General features: G+C 44.1%; 1 protein-coding gene across 1 annotated transcript; it reads left to right on the plus strand.

Annotated features, from left to right (window-relative positions):
* The first annotated feature begins 1,414 nt into the window (after window positions 1-1,414).
* Window positions 1,415-23,983, plus strand: LOC126088111 (uncharacterized). Its single transcript, XM_049906207.1, has 3 exons — window positions 1,415-1,585; window positions 20,523-20,756; window positions 23,648-23,983. Exons 1-3 carry the CDS (start codon window positions 1,415-1,417, stop codon window positions 23,981-23,983), a joined length of 741 nt encoding a protein of 246 aa, XP_049762164.1.
* Window positions 23,984-24,375: the final 392 nt, after the last annotated feature.

Here is a 24,375-nt window from a genome sequence, read left to right on the forward strand (position 1 = left end):
ACACCCGAAAGATCGACTACGTGGCGATCATTTTCAAGACTCGGATACTGTATTCAAAGCTTCACATGGTGCAAATTTTTACAAGCGCGGCATGCAGGCTCTGTTTCATCGTTGGCGAAAGTGCATAACGAACAGTGGTGATTACGTGCAAAAATGGCAGCATGTAGATGAAATATTGCTGTATTTAGCTGTACTGTTGTGATTTATGTATCTCCTGTAGTTTTCATGAAGAGGCATTACTTTCGGAACAACCCTTGTACGTTGTAAAATAGGATTTTGTAGCCAGAAGAGTGGGGAATAATGTGGTTTATTGAAATCTGTATTTTTTTCGTTGATGAATGTTCGTAGGAGGACCTGCATGAGATATTCTAAGATTTTTCCCATGTGCTGAAGAAGGAGATAGGAAATACTGACGGATTATATTGTAGTGGACATAGTTTGACTGTTTATCCTAGTACTCGGTTCAACTGAAACTTCTATCCATGATTATTAGATTTTCTGAAATCCTTGCTTGCACACAGTCCTCAGTTCCCTGTTCTCGAGTCTGCCTCAATTCCCTGTTTTCGAGTCTGAGTTACGACAGCATGGACAGAAACTAGATGGTCAGACCGTTTGGAAAGTCCAAAATATACCTTCCGGCAATCACCGAGGAAAAACTTCAGTGATGAGAACTACGAACTTGCCTGATTATTTGTCATATGAATTCAGTGCCTCAACAAAACAAGTCTTCCAGTTTGAATCTCGTGTTTACCGATTGTCTTCTGGTAACGAAAGTAAACAGATATTACATGGTGAGTCGTGAATCTAATCAATATTCGCATTGAATTGTAAAATGTAGCTTGATAAGCTAACTCCAACCTGCCTGACCGAATGAAGTTGTGTAAAGTGTCAGTAATCTAATACACGTCTTTATTTCATGGGAAACGCTTCATCGTTGGACCATTTATAACACATCTCGCAGCGAGTGGACATTTTTATTCTAGCGGAGCAGAACCAAAATCTAGAATGGTGGCTCTGAGCACTATGGGACTTAACATCTATGGTCATCAGTCCCCCAGAACTTAGAACTACTTAAACCTAACTAACCTAAGGACATCACACAACACCCAGTCATCACGAGGCAGAGAAAATCCCTCACCTCGCCGGGAATCGAACCCGGGAACCCAGGTGTGAAAAATCTAGAAATCACGCCCGTTCTGCAAGTCATAGCCGTACTGTACTGGTTTATCGTGATCATATAGTCAGCCAGTGCCTCAAGTTTACCTTTTTTTCATTTTTATTTTCATGATTGATGCAGGGCCAACAGCATTATCTTAGTGTCAATCATCACCAATGCATCTCTAAAACGAGTTTCATCTGTGAGAACACGTTCAGCTGTCTTCATCTTGTTTATTTGGGTTCCTTTATGTTCCAGATGATCACACTGGCATATTCACTGTTAGCGTTGGCCGTCGCTTCCTTGAGTGAAGGAAGAACGTTTCAGTTCCAAAATAAACGTGGAGAAACTATATGGGTGGGCAGCCTGGGCAATCCAGGACATCAGAGCATCAACGGTGGCGGATGGGAGATGGCTGCTGGTACCACGGTCAGTATTGCATTTGTGGAACATCACTGGATGCACGGATACCTAAGATGTTACCTCAGCGTATGTTCCTAATCCGAGTAACACAAATATCCTTCTAGTATAACAAGTACGGCACCAATTAACTGAGGTTGGGTAAAGGATAGATTGACTCTTCACTTCTTACAAAAGAAGAAAGTAATCAGTCCAGAAGGGTCCATAAAAGGATGAACCTATGAAGCGTCTTCGACGCTAGTAAAACATTACTAGATTTCAAACAGTTATTCATAATGTTTATATACCGTCTTTCTTCACGACCACCTCAGCTGTAGCTGATTCAGCTGTGTGTTGGATTCCAGCTGACGTCTGTCCAGTCAACTCGATGGTTTCACGCCCAGGAGAACACGTAAACGACCCTGGTGCCGCAGCGGATTGCTGGCGGACATAAGCAGCCGTTGCCCTGCACAAAGCGATCTCGCGCTGGCTCCTGGGGTGACATGTAATTGTTGATCTATAAATTCGTCTCCTAATGGGAGTAGGAGTTTGGCTATTCCGTATGGTTTCCTATAGACTGGTAGATTATCGCCTGCTGGTATGCGGTGCTGTGTGATAAAAGTTGCTGGTAGTGGACCGTCTGAACTGAATAAATTTGAATATCCTAACAATAAAGCTTCCATGGTTTCCCATTCAATGTCTTTTAAGTGCCAAACCTTGGCACATAGTGCAGATATGTTGATTGTTTGTTTGATGCTTCGATTACCTCGTTCTCGAAATACATATCCTCATCCTCGAGTATCTCTAAACTTGCTATTACAAATCCTTCGGTGAGATTCACTTCATCTGTCCCAACTTAGCAAAGCTTATCCCGGTCATCAGTTTCGCATGACGGCGGCTATGCTTGCAACGCTTCTTCGTGTATAACAATTTATTTCTTCTAATGCTTCGTGCAGAGGCTCAACCACTCATAACATCGGCGTCTGCAGACACCCAAACCAACTTCCCTGTACCAGCGACGTACTTTTTTATGCGTAATTATCGTTAATGTACGTGTATGCAGTTCAGTTGGTGACATCTTAGCAATCAGTGTACCGTGAAACATTGAAATATTTATAGCTGTCGCACTCACGGGAAACACGTTCCCCCCACGTTCAACTGTGCGTCGTGCAATATTAACTTTTGCATGATGCGTTTCCAGAAAGTCAGGTCCCAGACTTGTGGAACACCCTTGCTCCACAGTTCGCAACAATTCCATAGGCTCACGAATGTCCATAGTTCCAAATCTACATTACTGGCCATTAAAATTGCTACACCAAGAAGAAATGCAGATGATAAAGGGGTATTCATTGGACAAATATATTATACTATAACTGACATGTGATTACATTTTCACGCAATTTGGGTGCATAGATCCTGAGAAACCAGTACCCAGAACAGACACCTCTAGCCGTAATAACGGCCTTGATACGCCTGGGCATTGAGTCAAACAGAGCTTGGATGGCGTGTACAGGTACAGGTGCCCTTGCAGCTTCAACACGATACCACAGTTCATCAAGAGTAGTGACTGGCGTATTGTGACAAGCCTGTTGCTCGGCCACCATTGACCAGACGTTTTCAATTGGTGAGAGATCTGGAGAATGTGCTGGCCAGGGCAGCAGTCGAACATTTTCTGTATCCACAAAGGCCCTTACAGGACCTGCAACATGCGGTCGTGCATTACCTTGCTGAAATGTAGGGTTTCGCAGGGATCGAATTTAGGGTAGAGCCACGTGTCGTAACACATCTGAAATGTAACGTCCACTGTTCAAAGTGCTGTCAATGCGAACAAGAGGTGACCGAGACGTGTAACCAATGGGACCCCATACCATCACGCCGGGTGATACGCCAGTATGTCGATGACGAATACACGCTTCCAATTTGCGTTCACCGCGATGTCTCCAAACACGGATGCGACCATCATGATGCTGTAAACAGAACATGGATCATCCGAAAAAACGACGTTTTGCCATTTGTGCATCCAGGTTCGTCGTTGAGTACACCATCGCAGGCGCTCCTGTCTGTGATGCAGTGTCAAGGGTAACCGCAGCCATGGTCTCCGAGCTGATAGTCCATGCTGCTGCAAACGTCGTCGAACTGTTCGTGCAGATGGTTGTTGTCTTGCAAATGTCTCCATCTGTTGACTCAGGGATCGAGACGTGGCTGCACGATACGTTACAGCCATGCGGATAAGATGCCTGTCATCTTGACTGCTACTGATACGAGGCAGTTGGGATCCAGCACGGCGTTCCATATTACCCTCCTGAACCCACAGATTCGATAGTCTGCTAACAGTCATTGAATCTCGACCAACGCGAGCAGCAATGTCGCGATACGATAAAGCGCAATCGCGATAGGCTACAATCCGACCTTTATCAAACTCGGAAACGTGATGGTACGCATTTCTCCTCCTTGCACGAGGCATCACAACAACGTTTCACCAGGCAACGCCGGTCAATTGCTGTTTGTGTATGAGAAATCGGTTGGAAACTTTCCTCATGTCAGCACGTTGTAGGTGTCGCCACCAACGCCAACCTTGTGTGAATGCTCTGAAAATGTAATCATTTGCATATCACAGCATCTTCTTCCTGTCGGTTAAATTTCGCGTCTGTAGCACGTCATCTTCGTGGTGTAGTAATTTTAATGGACAGTTGTGTGAAACTGAGCTGTGTTGTACACAATGACATCAAATCATTAGTTTCCACTCCATCTAATTTATACCTTGTAGTCCCTAGCCTTCTCCTACCCACAGGGTCTACACCAGTCACAGATACATGTGCGCCTTTATCGACTAAAAGTTTACTTTTTTTACCATTTACAACGCCCATCAAACAGCAGTCTGTCTCTGCGTTAGTGTCTGGAGTATTCCGACTCCCTGGGCGTGTTTTCCGATGGACGACACATTGCCATTTATGTTTAACGTTTTACTTTGCTTAATTCCGTTATCCTGCGTTCAATTCCCACACTCGTTTGACTCGTGGCCAAAACTCTCACATCTGTAACATTGCGGATGATTATACTGCACCTTCCCACAACAATAACAATTCTTTTCGGAAGCAAAAATTCCCTTATCATTACGTACTCGTGTAGCAACATTTACACTCCTGGAAATGGAAAAAAGAACACATTGACACCGGTGTGTCAGACCCACCATACTTGCTCCGGACACTGCGAGAGGGCTGTACAAGCAATGATCACACGCACGGCACAGCGGACACACCAAGAACCGCGGTGTTGGCCGTCGAATGGCGCTAGCTGCGCAGCATTTGTGCACCGCCGCCGTCAGTGTCAGCCAGTTTGCCGTGGCATACGGAGCTCCATCGCAGTCTTTAACACTGGTAGCATGCCGCGACAGCGTGGACGTGAACCGTATGTGCAGTTGACGGACTTTGAGCGAGGGCGTAGAGTGGGCATGCGGGAGGCCGGGTGGACGTACCGCCGAATTGCTCAACACGTGGGGCGTGAGGTCTCCACAGTACATCGATGTTGTCGCCAGTGGTCGGCGGAAGGTGCACGTGCCCGTCGACCTGGGACCGGACCGCAGCGACGTATGGATGCACGCCAAGACCGTAGGATCCTACGCAGTGCCGTAGGGGACCGCACCGCCACTTCCCAGCAAATTAGGGACACTGTTGCTCCTGGGGTATCAGCGAGGACCATTCGCAACCGTCTCCATGAAGCTGGGCTACGGTCCCGCACACCGTTAGGCCGTCTTCCGCTCACGCCCCAACATCGTGCAGCCCGCCTCCAGTGGTGTCGCGACAGGCGTGAATGGAGGGACGAATGGAGACGTGTCGTCTTCAGCGATGAGAGTCGCTTCTGCCTTGGTGCCAATGATGGTCGTATGCGTGTTTGGCGTTGTGCAGGTGAGCGCCACAATCAGGACTGCATACGACCGAGGCACACAGGGCCAACACCCGGCATCATGGTGTGGGGAGCGATCTCCTACACTGGCCGTACACCACTGGTGATAGTCGAGGGGACACTGAATAGTGCACGGTACATCCAAACCGTCATCGAACCCATCGTTCTACCATTCCTAGACCGGCAAGGGAACTTGCTGTTCCAACAGGACATTGCACGTCCGCATGTATCCCGTGCCACCCAACGTGCTCTAGAAGGTGTAAGTCAACTACCCTGGCCAGCAAGATCTCCGGATCTGTCCCCCATTGAGCATGTTTGGGACTGGATGAAGCGTCGTCTCACGCGGTCTGCACGTCCAGCACGAACGCTGGTCCAACTGAGGCGCCAGGTGGAAATGGCATGGCAAGCCGTTCCACAGGACTACATCCAGCATCTCTACGATCGTCTCCATGGGAGAATAGCAGCCTGCATTGCTGCGAAAGGTGGATATACACTGTACTAGTGCCGACATTGTGCATGCTCTGTTGCCTGTGTCTATGTGCCTGTGGTTCTGTCAGTGTGATCATGTGATGTATCTGACCCCAGGAATGTGTCAATAAAGTTTCCCCTTCCTGGGACAATGAATTCACGGTGTTCTTATTTCAATTTCCAGGAGTGTATTTCCAACAAATGTGTGGCAACACGTAGTGCTATAGCCAAATCCGCAGATTTTCCATTCGTACTCTTCGCGGAAACTTCGCAGGACTTCGTAGCAAAAACACATGGAGAGCTCTGTTTCCCGCCTCCCTTAGTACGACATGCTCTATTTCTGGATCCCGTGTCAGTTCATATGTCTGAACGTTTACATTCCGGATTCTGTGGAGAAAAAATCTCCACAGTCTGATTTGCCTTCTGTATCAACCCATACAGCTTCTCTCTAAAAAGATCCAGCGCTATCCTGCCTACGGTATCTCTGACGCAAATCTGCTAATTGTTCAAATTTACTTTCCTTCCTCGGCGTTTCGTGTTGCATCGCGTGTGTCTTGGCTTCACCCGTAAGACGTAAACTGTCCATACGAAGGTAGTTTCATTTGACCAGTTGCTATTAAGGAATACCGTTACGTCCTCTGTTGTTTTGCAGGAGAAGGGTGTGATTAGATTAGCAACTAAGGAATTTGCCGAAAATTTGGCATTACTACTGACGACTTAAATTCATTCAAACCCGACTGTGGCTCTCACTCAGCCTTCAAAGGTTCTAACTGAGCCATCAGTTCATCATAGTATAACTTCTGTTGAGTGTTTTCCTCTAATAATTGTGACACTTGCTCCATCAGAGCGATTATACTATCATTAGTAGTAGCTGACCTTCTGGCTAGAATTTTTGTGGAATTTACTTATTTATACTGTAAATACGTGTTCCACACAGAGCAACACATGCCAGGTAAGGAAAATACAACATACGAAGTAGGGTAGACTCAGATACTTCTTTTGCCTGATCATCGCCCATCGACATTCACTGCACTCACGTGCTGCGTGACCATACCGCCTACAAGTAGAAAAATCTACTGGTATGACATTAGTGCACGGTTCCCCATGATCTGCTGAAGTACGAGTAGTACATTCCACCGGTACCAAATATAGTATCATCTGAATTCTGATAAATCTACATGTTCTGTAGGTTTCACAAAAGATACTTTGGACGTAGCATACCCATCAATATCACAACCAAAGAAAGAGAAAAATGTCTTTTGTACTTACTGCATTGTGGTTACGCTGTGACGTGTCAACATCGTAGGTGCAGAGCACTGACTCCGACTTCGAGGCGTTGGAGTCGATCACTCCTGATGCCAAATCCTCTGATATTAGCGTTGAAGTGCGCACTTCTAGCACCAATTTACAGATGGGCCGAGAAAAGACACGTCTGTGTGAAGTCACCATAGCTGTAGGGAACCTGTGAAGCGTCTTCGACGCTAGTAAAACATTATTAGAGTTCTTCTGCACCAGTCTCAGCTATTGCTCATACAGCTACCTGTTGGACTCCATTCAGCTCTGCACGCCCAGGAGATACCAGCGACCCAGGCACCATGGCGGGTTGCCAGCGAACAGGAGCACTTCTTGCCCGATACAAAGTGATCTCGCGCTGGCTGCTGGAGTGTCCTCAGTTCCACTCTCAATCCTACGATGACCCTTGATGACCCATCCATCATGTGCCTGTAACAGTAGTCGTGCGGTCTGTCGATCTCCTCCCTACCGCCTGGTAGGTTTCAGCATCCCGCGACACCCCAGTTTTGAACAGTAGCGTGGACCCAAAAAGGTCCTGTTGTTGGCTTCTGCATTGACGCCCAGTGCTGGCACCACATTTTATATAATGATGGGAACTAAACATCATTCAATACAGTGCAACCTTCAGCACTTAATACTTCTTTTGCTGCCTGTAGCTTTGAAATTTCAATAAGAAAACCCACTGCTTCAACGAAAACGTAAATTACTAATACTTGTTCCTTCTACTGTGTCTATATCATAATAGTTATTTCAATACCATTATCTGCCCTGAAGAGAAGGGGGAAAGTGCAACGTTATTACCCAAGCAACAGCAGCCTCATCAGATCATCAGAATCCTCTTCGCCGAAACTATTCGCCACGTAACAAGCAAAGTACCGTGTAACCGCAAAAATATAGAAACGTAAGATTATTGTGGTAATACTGTCCTATCGTGAGGATAGTGTCGTAAGAGTCGTGACCTCATGAAGGGACCAGAAAGCCTCTCTATTCTTCCCGTACTCCCTCTACCACTAACAGGAATGAAAAAAGAATGTCCGAAGCGAAAATGGTGTCCGTAATTCAGTGGAGCGGTTGTGAACAAGTTGGAAATCCTAACATAGGAAGGACTAGTATTCATGTATTTCATTTTAGAGCTATAGACACAATTGAAGTTCCGTCTTTCTTTTTCAAAAAACGCGTTTTCAGTGCTGTTCTCTATTCGGTACTCTGTCACATGTCCCTAGACTTGATCCAGGGGCGAAAGCACGGAGAAAGTCTTTGAAACACGCGTCATGAGATGGCGCATAGTCCTCATGCCAAGCTGTGCTTTCCTCTGGATTTTCAAAATTTAAAATATACGAGAAGTGGTTTTTGTTCACTACAGTTCTACTTGTTAAAAACCTAATGTATTTTTGTACCTGTCTTATCTATAATAATAATAAAAATGTAAAATCGCTGTTTCCGTCTATCTGAACACGCTAATATCCGAAACTACTAGGCGAATTTTAATGGGCTTTTCACAGGTAATAACTTGAGCGTTTGTTGCTATAGGTTATCCGTCTTGTGCTGACTGCAATGTAATTACAAAGAATTACACCAGACAAGTTTCGTTTTTATTTATAATGCATCTTTAGTGGTTATTCTGTAAATTGCATACATACATTTGTACATTTTTCATTGTTTTAGGTTCAAAACAGCGTTTTCTTTACAAAGTTGGTCGGCGACTTACTTTGCTCCCTCCCTTCTCGCTAGCAGCGGTTGGTGTCGAAAGGCTTCATTTCACGTCTGCACTTGGCACTTTTTGGCATTCTGCACTATTTAAAATTCACTTTCTTAAACTGTTTTTTTCATTTTGCACTGCCACAGTGTTTATGTCTGTTCGTTTGTTTCCGTTCACGTTGTGAGTGTTGCTAATTTGTGAAACGATTCTGAGTGTGTGTGTGTGTGTGTGTGTGTGTGTGTGTGTGTGTGTGTGTGTGTGTGAGAGAGAGAGAGAGAGGGGGAGGGGCGGGGGCGTTAGGGAGAGAGTGGGAGTTAGAGAAGTTGCCTTGTATGTAGGTAGAGACGAGAGTGGAGTGGAGGTGGTCTCTTTCTTTTGCAGGGGTTGGGGGAGGAGGGGATATAGGGATAGGCTTGGACAGTGATTATAGGACAGAATCTGGGAGAAGATGGTAGTGGTAAATGGAGCTTGTGGTTATATGTGTACATTTAATGTTATATTAAGAGGTCAGTCGGTTTAAAGAACGTGCGGTTTGCCAAGTTGATCTGATCATTTATGAGCTGTTTCTTTTCTATTATGGTTTTTTGAATGTGATAGTTTTCTTGTAAGGTGAGGAGGTATTTTTTGTTGTTGGTTCTTATGATTCACATGTCTGTGCCTCTGGTTGTAATTTTATGCTGGTGTTGGTGTAAGTGTTCTGCAAAGTTGAATGATTTGTCCTATACTTGCAAGCTCTTACATGTTCTTTGTATCTGATTTCAAATGGCCTCCTGGTTTGACCTATGTATCTTGCATCACATGTATTGCATTTAGTTGATATATTCCTGATTTCTGATACAGATCAGTTATTCCTATCGTTCTTGGAAAGTATTTCTGAATTAAGTTGTTGGTTTGCTGTGCTATTTGTATGCCTTGTTTTTTCAAAATGTTGGATATTCTCTGTGTGTATTTGTGATGGTATGGCATTGTGCACCATCTTTTATTTTCTGTTTCTTTCACACTTCGTGTTGTTCGTATTCTTGTATTTAGTGTATTTGTTTGTGTGTGATTTTTTTCCTTGTGTTTGTGACAGCTGGTTGTTTGTTCTTTTCTGTTTGTTGATTTTCTTGTTCAGCTTTGTTACTAAGTTCTCTTTGATCCATTGCTTGTGGCTATTTCTATTACTGTATTCATTTCTTTTTTGTAATTGCTTGTATCTAACAGAGAACCGACTCGTGGAGATAACATCTTGGACCTACTGATAACAAACAGACCCGAACTTTTCGACTCTGTAAGTGCAGAACATGGAATCAGTGATCATAAGGCCGTTGCAGCATCCCTGAATATGGAAGTTAATAGGAATATAAAAAAAGGGAGGAAGGTTTATCTGTTTAGCAAGAGTAATAGAAGGCAGATTTCAGACCACCTAACAGATCAAAACGAAAATTTCTGTTCCGACACTGACAATGTTGAGTGTTTATGGGAAAAGTTCAAGGCAATCGTAAAATGCGTTTTAGACAGGTACGTGCCGAGTAAAACTGTCAGGGACGGGAAAAACCCACCGTGGTACAACAACAAAGTTAGAAAACTACTGCGAAAGCAAAGAGAGCTTCACTCCAAGTTTAAACGCAGCCAAAACCTCTCAGATAAACAGAAGCTACATGATGTCAAAGTTAGCGTAAGCAGGGCTATGCGTGAAGCGTTCAGTGAATTCGAAAGTAAAATTCTATGTACCGACTTGACAGAAAACCCTAGGAAGTTCTGGTCTTACGTTAAATCAGTGAGTGGGTCGAAACAGCATATCCAGACACTCTGGGAAGATGATGGCACTGAAACAGAGGACGATACGCGTAAAGCTGAAATACTAAACACCTTTTTCCAAAGCTGTTTCACAGAGGAAGACTGCACTGCAGTTCCTTCTCTAAATCCTCGCACAAACGAAAAAATGGCTGACATCGAAATAAGTGTCCAAGGAATAGAAAAGCAACTGGAATCACTCAACAGAGGAAAGTCCACTGGACCTGACGGGATACCAATTCGATTCTACACAGAGTACGCGAAAGAACTTGCCCCCCCTAATAACAGCCGTGTACCCCAAGTCTCTAGAGGAACGGAAGGTTCCAAATGATTGGAAAAGAGCACAGGTAGTCGTCTTCAAGAAGGGTCGTCGAGCAGATGCGCAAAACTATAGACCTATATCTCTGACGTCGATCTGTTGTAGAATTTTAGAACATGTTTTTTGCTCGAGTATCATGTCGTTTTTGGAAACTCAAAATCTACTATGTAGGAATCAACATGGATTCCGGAAACAGAGATCGTGTGAGACCCAATTCGCTTTATTTGTTCATGAGACTCAGAAAATATTAGATACAGGCTCCCAGGTAGATGCTATTTTTCTTGACTTCCGGAAGGCGTTCGATACAGTTCCGCACTGTCGCCTGATAAACAAAGTAAGAGCCTACGGAATATCAGACCAGCTGTGTGGCTGGATTGAAGAGTTTTTAGCAAACAGAACACAGCATGTTGTTATCAACGGAGAGACGTCTACAGACGTTAAAGTAACCTCTGGCGTGCCACAGGGGAGTCTTATGGGACCATTGCTTTTCGCAATATATATAAATGACCTAGTAGATAGTGTCGGAAGTTCCATGCGGCTTTTCGCGGATGATGCTCTAGTATACAGAGAAGTTGCAGCATTAGAAAATTGTAGCGAAATGCAGGAAGATCTGCAGCGGATAGGCACTTGGTGCAGAGAGTGGCAACTGACCCTTAACATAGACAAATGTAATGTATTGCGAATACATAGAAAGAAGGATCCTTTATGTATGATTATATGATAGAGGAACAAACACTGGTAGCAGTTACTTCTGTAAAATATCTGGGAGTATGCGTGCGGAACGATTTGAAGTGGAATGATCATATAAAATTAATTGTTGGTAAGGCGGGTACCAGGTTGAGATTCATTGGGAGAGTCCTTAGAAAATGTAGTCCATCAACAAAGGAGGTGGCTTACAAAACACTCGTTCGACCTATACTTGAGTATTGCTCATCAGTGTGGGATCCGTACCAGATCGGGTTGACGGAGGAGATAGTGAAGATCCAAAGGAGAGCGGCGCGTTTCGTCACAGGGTTATTTGGTAAGCGTGATAGCGTTACGGAGATGTTTAACAAACTCAAGTGGCAGACTCTGCAAGAGAGGCGCTCTGCATCGCAGTGTAGCTTGCTGTCCAGCTTTTGAGAGGGTGCGTTTCTGGATGAGGTATCGAATATATTGCTTCCCCCTACTTATACCTCCAGAGGAGATCACGAATGTAAAATTAGAGAGATTAGAGCGCGCACTGAGGCTTTCAGACAGTCGTTCTTCCCGCGAACCATACGCGACTGGAACAGGAAAGGGAGGTAATGTCAGTGGCACGTAAAGTGCCCTCCGCCACACACCGTTGGGTGGCTTGCGGAGTATAAATGTAGATGTAGATGTACTGTGTTTAGTCTGTGGAGCATGTATCTAAGTGCTGCCTGCTTTTGAGAGATGGAATGTTGTGATGTCTCATGTATAACTGTGTCTGTTGTTGTCGGTTTTGGTATATGTCAAATATGTGTTGGTTGTTTTGAATCATTATGGTGATGTCCCAGAAAATTTTACTGTATATTTTGCTCTTTCTCTATTGTAAAATTTAATAAAGTTCATGAATAGAATTTATGTCTGTGTGTATCTGGTCAATTTTATTGTTTGGTTCATGTATCAGGCATAAGATTTCATCCATATATCTAATCCAGTATAGGATGTTGTTCCTATATGGCACTACTTCGTTAACTATGAGCTGTTCTACATGGTTCATAAGTATGGAGCAAAACACGTAAAGAAACACCGTAAAAAACTCGCTGCCCAACTTTATAAAGAAAAAGCTGTTATGAACCTAAAACAATCAAAAATTTATATATATATATATATATATATATATCTCGGAATTTACAGAATAACCACGGAAAATGCTTTATAAATAAAAGCGAAACGCATCTGGTGTAATTCTTTGCAATTAGATTGCAATCAGCACAAGACGGATAATCTATAGTAACAGATGTTACCAGCTGCTGCGGAAGATGGCCACGCAAACAAACGTGTTAACTTGAGCGTTGCTTGGGTCAATGTATTTCATCAAAATCGGATCACGGAAAAAAATAACGTTATTTAAAGTTGTTTGTGAAATCATCTGCTCAGTTTAGTATTTCAGATGTTTAATCATCACGGCGTAGTAAACCAAAGAAGCAGCAGATGTCGCTGTTTCGTAGTACACAGAAGAACCAATGGCTGGCACTGTTAACTTTTTTAACTCAGAGATGGTTCAAATGGCTCTGAGCACTATGGGACTCAACTGCTGAGGTCATTAGTCCCCTAGAACTTAGAACTAGTTAAACCTAACTAACCTAAGGACATCACACACATCCATGCCCGAGGCAGGATTCGAACCTGCGACCGTAGCGGTCTCGCGGTTCCAGACTGCAGCGCCAGAACCGCGCGGCCACTTCGGCCGGCTAACTCAGAGATGTATCTTCGGTAGTTTACGTCAGTAACAAAAATAAGCACCGCAATCTTATCTTTACAAGTACAGACTAACATTGAATTTACTTTGCTAGAATATACGGATTTACTGATTCGCTTTTCTTTCGATAAGTTTTATTTATGTTTTTGGCCAGGAAAATGTATTTATTAAGTTTGCTTTGTGATTTGGGTGCCTACTCATTACAATTTGATTTCGTTTCGCTTACAAATAAAAATAACTAGCAAATAGTTGAACCGTCTGAATATACCAGCTCACCTAAAAGACTGAGGACTATGCAGTGTCTAGAATCCAATGAGAATCGAGAGGTGAGACTTGCTGCGGCTCGAGAACATCTGGCTTTAACTCGCTCTTTGGTAACTCCCTCCGTAAGTGAGGCTCAACATAACTTTGACGAGAGCGTCATGCATTATCTCGCTCCACAGAACCCTTCACTAACAGAGGCTTAAAGTTACTTTTCTCCAACGTAACACCATAGAAGTGAAAATTTTGATGGGAAGTGGTAAAGGCGAGCGAATTTTTATGCCTCGAATCCCACTTATTCCTAACAGTTTGCATATCGTTTTAAGCGCTTAGGCCATAGCCGTAAACAGAGCACAGGATCACACGCTTCGTGTTGCGGGCATGGACCTTAGTGTCAGTCGCTTTTGGCACAGCCAGCTCTATGTGGCTATCTCCTGTTTTAGTGAAACAAACAAGCTCTTCGATCATGTCCTCGGTCATGCTACTTCAAACGCTGAAAACAAAGAAGCTTTAATAAGTCAAAAATATGCACGAAAATATACACAAATACCCGGGCGTGACGAGTTTATCACTGTTGTGTACATAGTTCCGCGCAGTCAGCGCGTACACAACTTTCCCACTAGAGCGCGCCCCGCTAAGCACAACAGCGCAGGCGCAGCGCTCGTCCGTCTCTGCACTACGAGATGGCGCTGTCTTAGAGAGGGACCAAATTCTGCTTCCACCGATACGCATATTAATATGTAACGCAGCCAATGAGATTGGTGCTGATGTAGAACCTTTTCTCCTCGCGGATCACACTCGCGCAGTTATACCTGAACACGTGAGGTATTATAACGAATGTACAGACCTCCAATCAGCCAGTCTGCATTAGTCTGTAGTCAAGTTTCAGTCTGCGCCTAATAAGATTATAATATTCCTGTACAGAGCCATGAAGATAAATGTATAGACACTTTGTCAAGTATCAGAGATATGTGAGAATAAGATTAACGTACAAAGACCAAAGGAACTTCAGATTGTCAATTGTAAATAGCATCCAGAATCAGGTTAAGTAAGGTTTATGCTTTTTATTATTTTAATAAATGTGTATGAAAATTAACCAAGTTCTGTTTAAAGTTGGTCACCGTCAATCTTCTACTCTGAGCGTGCAAGTGGCATTTCTATCGTCTGACCTAACAGCAGAAGATAAACACGCCACGATAAGACCACGAGACATATTGCTGACACTCGCCTACTTCGTTAGAACAATCTGATTGTGTGTGTACCGATGGTCTTACAGTACGCACACCACAATCACCTACTCGCAAATAAAATATAGTGCCTCAGTATTAATGACAGCCGGTGGCGGAAGCGCTTCAGTCCGGAACCGCGCGACTGCTACGGTCGCAGGTTCGAATCCTACCATGGGCATGGATGTGTATGATGTCCTTAGGTTGGTTAGGTTTAAGTAGTTCTAAGTTCTAGGGGACTGATGACCTCAGATGTTAAGTCCCATAGTACTCAGAGCCATTTGAACCATTTTATTCAAAAATGGTTCAAATGGCTCTGAGCACTATGGGACTTAACAGCTGTGGTCATCAGTCCCCTAGAACTTAGAACTACTTAAACCTAACTAACCTAAGGACATCACACACATCCATGCCCGAGGCAGGATTCGAACCTGCGACCGTAGCAGTCGCGCGGTTCCAGACTGCGCGCCTAGGACAGCGAGACCACCGCGGCCGGCGAACCATTTTATTAATGATACTTGTAGTAGAAACTTTCTTCCTGCTATTTTGAAAAAAACTGACGTTTTTGAGACCAAGCCTGTGTACAAAACACAAATGATTCTTGAAAAGAAAGAAATAGCAACTAGCCACTGTTAATATTCTTAATTATTCATAAAAATAGTGCTGTTACCGGTTTGAATTTTCAGATGGCTGTTTACATTAGTATTACATTTGTTGCCGCGAGGGATAACCGCGCGGTCTTGGGCGTCTTGTCACGGTCCGCGGCTTCCCCTGTCGGAGGTTCGAATTCCCCCTCGGGCATGGGTGTATGTGTCGGCCTTAGCCTAAGTTACTTTAAGTTAGATTAAGTAGTGTGTAAATTTAGGGACCGATGACCTCAGCAGTTTGGTCCCATAAGGCCTGACCACAAATTTCCAAAATACATTTGTTGTTGTTTACATTAGTTGATGGCAAAAAAGCCAACAAATAATGTAAACAACAACAAATGTTATATGAACGTGATTAGCCTTCTCAAAAACAGTAACGGCGGTATCTATGTAAATAAATAGCATTATTAACAGTGACTGGTTGCTATTTTCTTCTTTTCAAGAACCAGCTTATAAAAACTTTCTAATTGGCTCGTAGAAAAAAAATTGCTCGGAGCACTATGGGACTCAACTGCTAAGGTCATTAGTCCCCTAGAACTTAGAACTAGTTAAACCTAACTAACCTAAGGACATCACAAACATCAATGCCCGAGGCAGGATTCGAACCTGCGACCGTAGTGGTCTTGCGGTTCCAGACTGCAGCGCCTTTAACCGCACGGCCACTTTTTTTTTTTTATTCTCATTTTGTTCGTTTTCGTTCGTTGTATCTGCTCGGGGCGGACGTCGCAAGACACCCGTTTCAGTTCGTCGTTGACCCATTAACTCAGTTTTTTTTATTACAGAGGGCAGCTAACCCTCTGGCCGAACGCGCATCTTCGGCCGGCGGCTCGTAGAACCAGACAGCTCTTTGGTATGACGCTGAGAACATCCTTAATAACATATTTATTTTCTAATTTGTCTCATTATTTTTTGGGGTGATATGGTGAGATACAATATTCTGTAGAATCAGGATACTTTCTCAATTTTTTGGATACAAATCAGTTATTTACAAACAGAGATACATTGTTTTTTTCATTCTCTTGATAAATGTCAGATTTGGTACTTATAACCTCGTCACGTTCCTCTTTTCAGTTGTGCTAGGTGGCTACATCCGCGAAACAAAAGACAATATCAAACGTGAAAGGGCTAAAAAATAGCGTGGTGCCATTGACAGTAGCACGTACAACACATTCCACTGGCTGTTTAATCTCAGAATAATCAGTGGTCCATTAAAATATGACTTAGAAAATGGCTTATCTATTTATTCTACACCAATATAAAACTCTTCCCCCTTCCTATCATAGTGCTCTCCACCACACAGATCTTAAATTTTCTCCTGCCATCTGTTTACGCTTTCGTATGCGATTAACAGAAACTTCAAGTCCGCTCCGAGGAGATTATCACCTTTGTTTTTTACGTCTCCCAAAACGGAACTTAATTATGTGAAGTCTGTGTTTTTCTACGACATTACCGTTCCCAATTTCTTTACACATTTCTCTCGCGCATCTTTATTTTATTTTCTTGTACTTCTGTTAATTTATTTTCTAAACAACATTCTCTGCTGACGTCCTATCCCATCCTTTGCTTTCTTACACCTCCTTCTACCATCAATAACTTACTAGTTCTTGAGTTACCCATGGTTATATGATGGTCTGCAAGATTTCAATTACTTGAGGAAATATAATAACAAGCCACTTTATTATATGGCATTATTTTATGGAATGATGTGTTTCGAACTTTCATTCAGCTTCAACTTGCGTAATACACTTAAATCTTCGTCAGTTTCCTCGACTGCATTTTAAATACTGTAGCTGCTTATTGTTCTGCAGTTTGTGGCTCTTTTTCCGCATTTTTATGTAGCGAATCTAAAACTGTTCGTGCTATGCATAATATGGCGTAACAGAGAGAAAAACGGGCAGCTACAGCAGTCAAAATGTAGTGAATAAAAATGTAACATTGACAAAGACCTAAATGTATTACACACGCTGAAGATAGGCGAGCGGCCGAAACACTTATCTGCATAACATAAAACTACACAAAAAACTGGTCAGGTGCGAGAAGGGTCGATAAGAAATTATGTATATAAACAATTCAAATATTCCGAGAATCTAGTATCGTGACGATTTTGTCTGTTATCGTCATTGATGCAAGATGTCGGTCCCAGAGACTCGAAGACTTGCGTGAACGTTTAAATTTCAAGTCTGAAGTCAGATAAAAAAGCGGCAAAAGAAATACCTTTTCTGTGATATAATTACAAATTACCAATTTTCTGACTTTTTTCCCTTACTTGATTCTACGTCTAGGTTTTAATGAATGAGCTTGCGAGTATAAAAATATGGGACACAAATGGCCATATCTTTTGACTGCACTGACATAGAAGGACTATAAACCTCAGTATCATAAATTTCAACTTGATAGATCTATCTGTTTTTGAGGAAAAGGGATCTTAACAGACGGACAAACAGACATATAATCTGGTAACAAATGACAAAACATTTATTTTCTCGTGGTTATAATTACAGATAAACACTTTCCGGATTTTCGCCTTTGATTTTACTGTGAAATCTTGCTTTTCGCAAAGTGTCATGATTATAGACCAACGGAGAGCGCCCTGAAGGTTTTGGTGAGTGACTTTGCAAGTATCAAAACACGTGACGTGACATAAATAGCTCTCTCTTTTGGCTGCATTGAGTTAGAAGCTTACATATATTACAGCGCCAACCGACTAAAGACTTAGTACGTGACATAGATTTCAACAACTTGACACATCTACACGTTCCTGAGAAAAAGGCATCTTTAAAGACGTGCGGACAGACGGTCAGTCTTATAATAAATGGCAAATTATTTATTTTTCCGTGTTTTATAGTTACAAATTAACATGTTTTGGATTCTTTCCTTGGGTTGTAGCCTTGCCTTTTGCTTAATTTCGTGATTCTAGGACAACGGGGAGTACTCTGTATGTTTTGAAGAGCGAGTTTGCGAATTTAGACTATGTGGCATAAATAGCAGTCTCTTTTGGTTGCACTCGCTTAGAATCTCATATTTATTCCACCGTAAAATGAGTATAGATCTTATTATGCGACGTAAATTTCAACTTGGTATGTCTACCCGTTCCTGAGAAAAAAGGTTTTGAAGAGTCGGACGGACAGACAGACAGACAACGGACAGAAAAGTGATACTATGAGGGTTCAGTTTTTACCGGTTTGTTGATTTCGGTATTTCTTGTAGTAATTCAATCCACAGAACTCGACCACCATTCACATCCACTAATTAAAGCTCCAATTACTTCTTTTTTATAATTTTTCACTACTTCTATACCGAAATACCATCAAAACACTCTGGTCACTACCTCAGAAAATTTCCACGTTGTTTCACTCTTTCTCAAGTTCTTACTTTTCGCCCACAGTTCATACACTACTGGCCATTAAAATTGCTACACCACGAAGATGACGTGCTACAGACGCGAAATTTAACCGACATGAAGAAGATGATGTGATATGCAAATGATTAGCTTTTCAGAGCACTCACACAAAGGTGGCGCCGATGGCGACACCTGCCACGTGCAGACATGAGGAAAGTTTCCAACCGATTTCTCATACACAAACGGCAGTTGACCAGCGTTGCCTGGTGAAACGTTGTTGTGATGCCTTGTGTAAGGAGGAAAAATGCGTACCATCACGTTTCCAACTTTGATAAAGGTGTGATTGTAGCCTATCGCGATTGCGTTTTATCGCATCGCGACATTGCTGCTCGCGTTGGTCGAGATCCAATGACTGTTAGCAGAATATGGAATCGGTGGGTTCAGGAGGGTAATACGGAACGCCGTGCTGGATCCCAACGGCCTCGTATCACTAGCAGTCGAGATGACAGGCATCTCATCCGCATGGCTGTAACGGATCGTGCAGCCACGTCTCGATCCCTGAGTCAACAGATGGGGACGTTTGCAGATAACAACCATCTGCACGAACAGTTCGACGACGTTTGCAGTAGCATGGACTATCAGCTCGGAGACCATGGCTGCGGTTACCCTTGTCGCTGCATCACAGACAGGAGCGCCTGCAATGGTGTACTTAACGACGAACCTGGGTGCACGAATGGCAAAACGTCGTTTTTTCGGATGAATCCAGGTTCGAGTTTGGCGACATCGCGGTGAACGCACATTGGTAGCGTGTATTCGTCATCGCCATACTGGCGTATCACCCGGCGTGATGGTATGGGGTGCCATTGGTTACACGTCTCGGTCACCTCTTGTTCGCTTTGACGGCACGTTGAACAGTGGAAGTTACATTTCAGATTTGTTACGACCCGTGGCTCTACCCTTCATTCGATCTCTGCGAAATCCTACATTTCAGCAGGATAATGCACGACCGCATGTTGCAGGTCCTGTACGGGCCTTTCTGGATACAGAAAATGTTCGACTGCTGCCCTGACCAGCACATTCTCCAGATCTCTCACCAATTGAAAACGTCTGGTCAATGGTGGCCGAGCAACTGGCTTGTCACAATACGCCAGTCACTTCTCTTCATGAACCGTGGTATCGTGTTGAAGCTGCATGCAGCTGTACCTATACACGCCATCCAAGCACTGACTCAATGCCCAGGCGTATCAAGGCCGTTATTACGGCCAGAGGTGGTTGTTCTGGGTACTGATTTCTCAGGATCTATGCACCCAAATTGCGTGAAAATATGATCACATGTCAGTTCTAGTGTAATATATTTGTCCAATGAATACCCGTTTATCATCTGCATTTCTTCTTGGTGTAGCAATTTTAATGGCCAGTAGTGTATTATCTACATACGTTTGTTCTTGTCCCACAACTACGCTGCAGTTACCCAAGACTGTTTCAATATCAATTCTATTAAATTCATGAATATCCATAACTTCTCCCTTTTCTCTTTCAGCCGATCTACTGTATAAGCGGCTTGTTTTTTGTCAGAGTGTAGCTATTGACCCCTCGGGGGGTGCCAACAGATGACTGTCAACGTGGACGACTCCTGGCAAGGCCGCATCTGGGGCCGCACCGGCTGCAAATTCGACGCGTCCGGACGAGGCAGCTGCCAGACGGGCGACTGTGGAGGGGTGCTGAAATGCAACGGCGCCGGGGGCAAGCCCCCGAGCTCCCTGCTGGAAGTCACTCTACGCGGATCGGGCGGCAACGACTACTACGACGTCAGCCTCGTTGATGGCTACAACATTCCCATCACGGTGAGTTCGGGCTGTTTGCCACTGTCCACGTTTCCACCCGACTGGGACCCCTGTTGGTTAATAATAACACAAGCAAGACTACTTGATTTAAGGAGAAACCATCAAGGCGAGTAATGAGACATTATCTTCTGTGATCTCTCAGTTACGATCCTCTGCATGTTACCGTGTAGATCTTACATTCATTTTCCGTACAGCAGCCGTCGCATCCGCAACAAGTCCATCAAGACCACACGACTATCAGTGTCAACTGCAGAAAATGATTACGGTTCAACAGCTGCCTCATGTCCCATACACAAAGTTAAAGTTTGTAATGCTGCACGCAATGAACCACCAAACTCCCAGTCATACACGCTGAGGGGACAAAAAGTCGTGGGACAGCGATGTGCACGTACATAGAAGGCAGTATATCGCCAACACGAGGTATAAATGGGTGGTTCATTAGCGTAACTGTTATTTGTACTTAGGAGATGTAAAAAGGCTTTCGACATTATTATGGCCGCACGACGGGACTTAACAGACTTCGAGCGCGGAATCGTAGTTGGACCTAGACGCATGGGACATTCAACTTCAGAAATCGTTAAGGAATTCAGTATTCCGAGATCCACAATGTCAATAGTGCGCTGAGAATGCCAAACATCAGGCATTATCTCACACCACGGACGTCGCAGTGGCTGACGGCCTTCATTTAACGACCAAGATGTATGCGCAGCGTTACCAGTGCTAACGGACAAGCACCATTGCTTGAAATAGCTGCAGAAATCAATGTGGAACGTAGGACGAAAGTATCCGGTACGCTTTGCAATTGGCGTTAATAGGTCGTGGCACAGACAACCGACGCGAGTGCCTTTGGTAATTACGACATTGCCTGCAGTACCTCTCCTGGGCTCGTGACCATATCGATTGGACCCTAGACGCCTGAAAAACTGTGGCCTGTTCAGATGAGTCCGGATTTGAGCTGGTAAGAGCTGATGGCAGGGTTCGAGTGTGGCGCAGACCCCACGTAGCAATGGGTCCAATCGTCAACGACGCCCTCTGCAAGCTGGTGGTGGCTCCATAATGGTGTGGGCTATTCGTTTACACGGAAAAGAATGGGTCCTCCGGTCAAAGTGAACCGATCATTGACTGGAAATGGTTATGTTCGTATACTTTGAGATCACTTGCAACCAACAACGATGTAATTTTTACGGATGACAATTCGCCACGTCACAGTTCGCGATTGGTTTTAAGAACATCCTGGATGGTTCGATCGAATGGTCTTGCTACCGAGATCACCCTACACGAATCCATCGACCTTTCATTAGTCAAATCGAGAGGCCAGTCCATAAGCAAATTCCTGCACCAGTAACACTTTTGCAGTTATGGACGACTATAAAGGCAGCATGGCTCAGTATTTCTGTAGAGGACTTCCAACGACTTTTTCAGTCCATACCACGTCGAGTTGCTGCACTAAGTCAGGCAAAAGAAGGTCCTACACAAAACTGAGAGATATCCCATGACTTTTGTCACCTCAGTGTAATCTAAGTCCAATGGAAACTTAATCCACGTAATTCCTGTTTAAAAAACTATTCCAAGTCCAATAAAAATGTCTCAGATTGTCTGGTTGAAGGTATATGCGACACTCATCGGTGAAGAGAACTTGATGCCAATCCTGAGTGGTACATTGGGCACGTTGTTGGGTCCATCTGTACCGCGCTGCATGGTGTCGTGGTTGCAAAGATGGACCTTGCCATGGACGTCGAGAGTGAAGTTGCGCATCATGCAGTCAATTGCGCACAGTTTGAGTCGTAACACGACGTCCTGTGGCTGCACGAAAAGATTAAGGTGGAGTTGCTGTCAGGGTTCCTCCGAGCCATAATCCGTAGGTAGCGGTCATCCACAGCAGCAGTAGGCCAAGGGCGGCCTGAGCGAGGCATGTCATCGACAGTTCCTGTCTCTCTGTATCTCCTCCATACCCGAACAACATCGCTTTGTTTCACTCCGAGAAGCCTGGACACTTCCCTTGTTGAGAGCCCTTCCTCGCACAAAGTGACAATGCGGACTCGATCGAACCGCAGTATTGACCATCTAGGCATGGCTGAACTACAAGCAACACGAGTCGTGTACCTCTTTCCTGATTGAGTGGCTGGAACTGATCGGCTGTTGGATCCCCTCCGTCTAATAGGTGCTGCTGATGCATGGTTGTTTACATCTTTGGACGGGTTTAGTGACACCTCTGAACAGTCAAAGGGACTGTGTCTGTGATACAATGTCCACAGTCAACGTCTATCTTCAGGAGTTCTGTAACCGGAATGATGCAAAACTTTTTTTGATGTAATAAGTTTCCTTTAATTTACGTCTCTGGTCACAAACTTTTTGTTAACAGATCACCGGTTTCGGTCTTTAATGACCATCATCAGATCTGTTTCATAAAAACAAAGTCCTAATGTACTGCAGCCATAGTGGCATCGTCAAATGTTTTGATGTGTGTATAATTTTCAGTATTTTGTGTAATTGATGGTTGAGATTATTTCAGTTAAATTCTATCATTCAGAACAACAGCAGTATCGCCACAGCCTCTTGCTCCATGAGCTGTCTTCTCGTAATGTCACACACTGCATCGAACAAGCAGTAAGGAGAAGTGCGCTTCAAATGACAATCCAGCCTTGCACAGTCAAGTTTTTCAGTTTCCGTGGATCTTTTCAAGAAAATTTTGGCATGGTTACTTCAAAGAGGCCGAGACCGATTCGTTTCTCCACCCTTGTCTAGAGCGAGCTATGGTGTCATCTCTAAGGATTTCAGTTTCCACGGGACGTTATTAATCCTTCTTCTTTTTCTTTCAGAGTGAAGCTGAGTATAACATTAAAGAAATTTTGAATTCTCATTCATAACGGATTGCTCTCATACTTCTGCAGATGACTCCCACCGACGCGTCCGGTGGCGGTGACCACTACCGATGCAGACCAGCGACTTGCACAGCCAACGTGAACGCCAAGTGCCCCTCAGAGCTGCAGGTCGTGGCCAACGGCGCCGTCGTAGCTTGCAAGAGTGCGTGTCTCGCCTTCAACACCGACCAGTACTGCTGCCGCGGTGCCTACAATACGCCTCAAACCTGCAAGTCCTCCACGTGGCCAAAGAACTACCCGAGCTTCTTCAAAGGTCTCTGTCCTGATGCCTACAGCTACGCATACGACGACAAATCCAGCACATTCACGTGCGCCAACACAGGCTACAGGATCACCTTCGGCTGAATCACTCACTTGGATGTCTCGTCTGCTCCATTTTAATAAACTGCATGCTTTTCTTCTTCCGTGCTTTAGTGCTTTCTAGTTAACGAAAAAATAAATCTGTAGCAATTGATGTACTGTTTGTTATTGCAATATGAAAGTCCTTCCTGTGCACCGAAAGGCTTATGTTTACTACGGTATGCGTCACGTCAGAAAGCACCGTTATGCAGAGACAGACAGAGAGAGAGAGAGAGAGAGAGAGAGAGAGAGAGAGCGACAGGGACGCGTGGAGGGGATGAGCCTTGCGTAAGTGTGGTGGTAGAGTGGGCAGAAGCAGCTTCCATGTTGCCTAGCCTGAAAAATGTTGCTGTGAACCATAATGAATAAAAATGCATCTCCATTCAAGTATGGCCGCT

The sequence above is a fragment of the Schistocerca cancellata genome, chromosome 6 (assembly GCF_023864275.1).
Source record: "Schistocerca cancellata isolate TAMUIC-IGC-003103 chromosome 6, iqSchCanc2.1, whole genome shotgun sequence".
Taxonomy (NCBI): domain Eukaryota; kingdom Metazoa; phylum Arthropoda; class Insecta; order Orthoptera; family Acrididae; genus Schistocerca; species Schistocerca cancellata.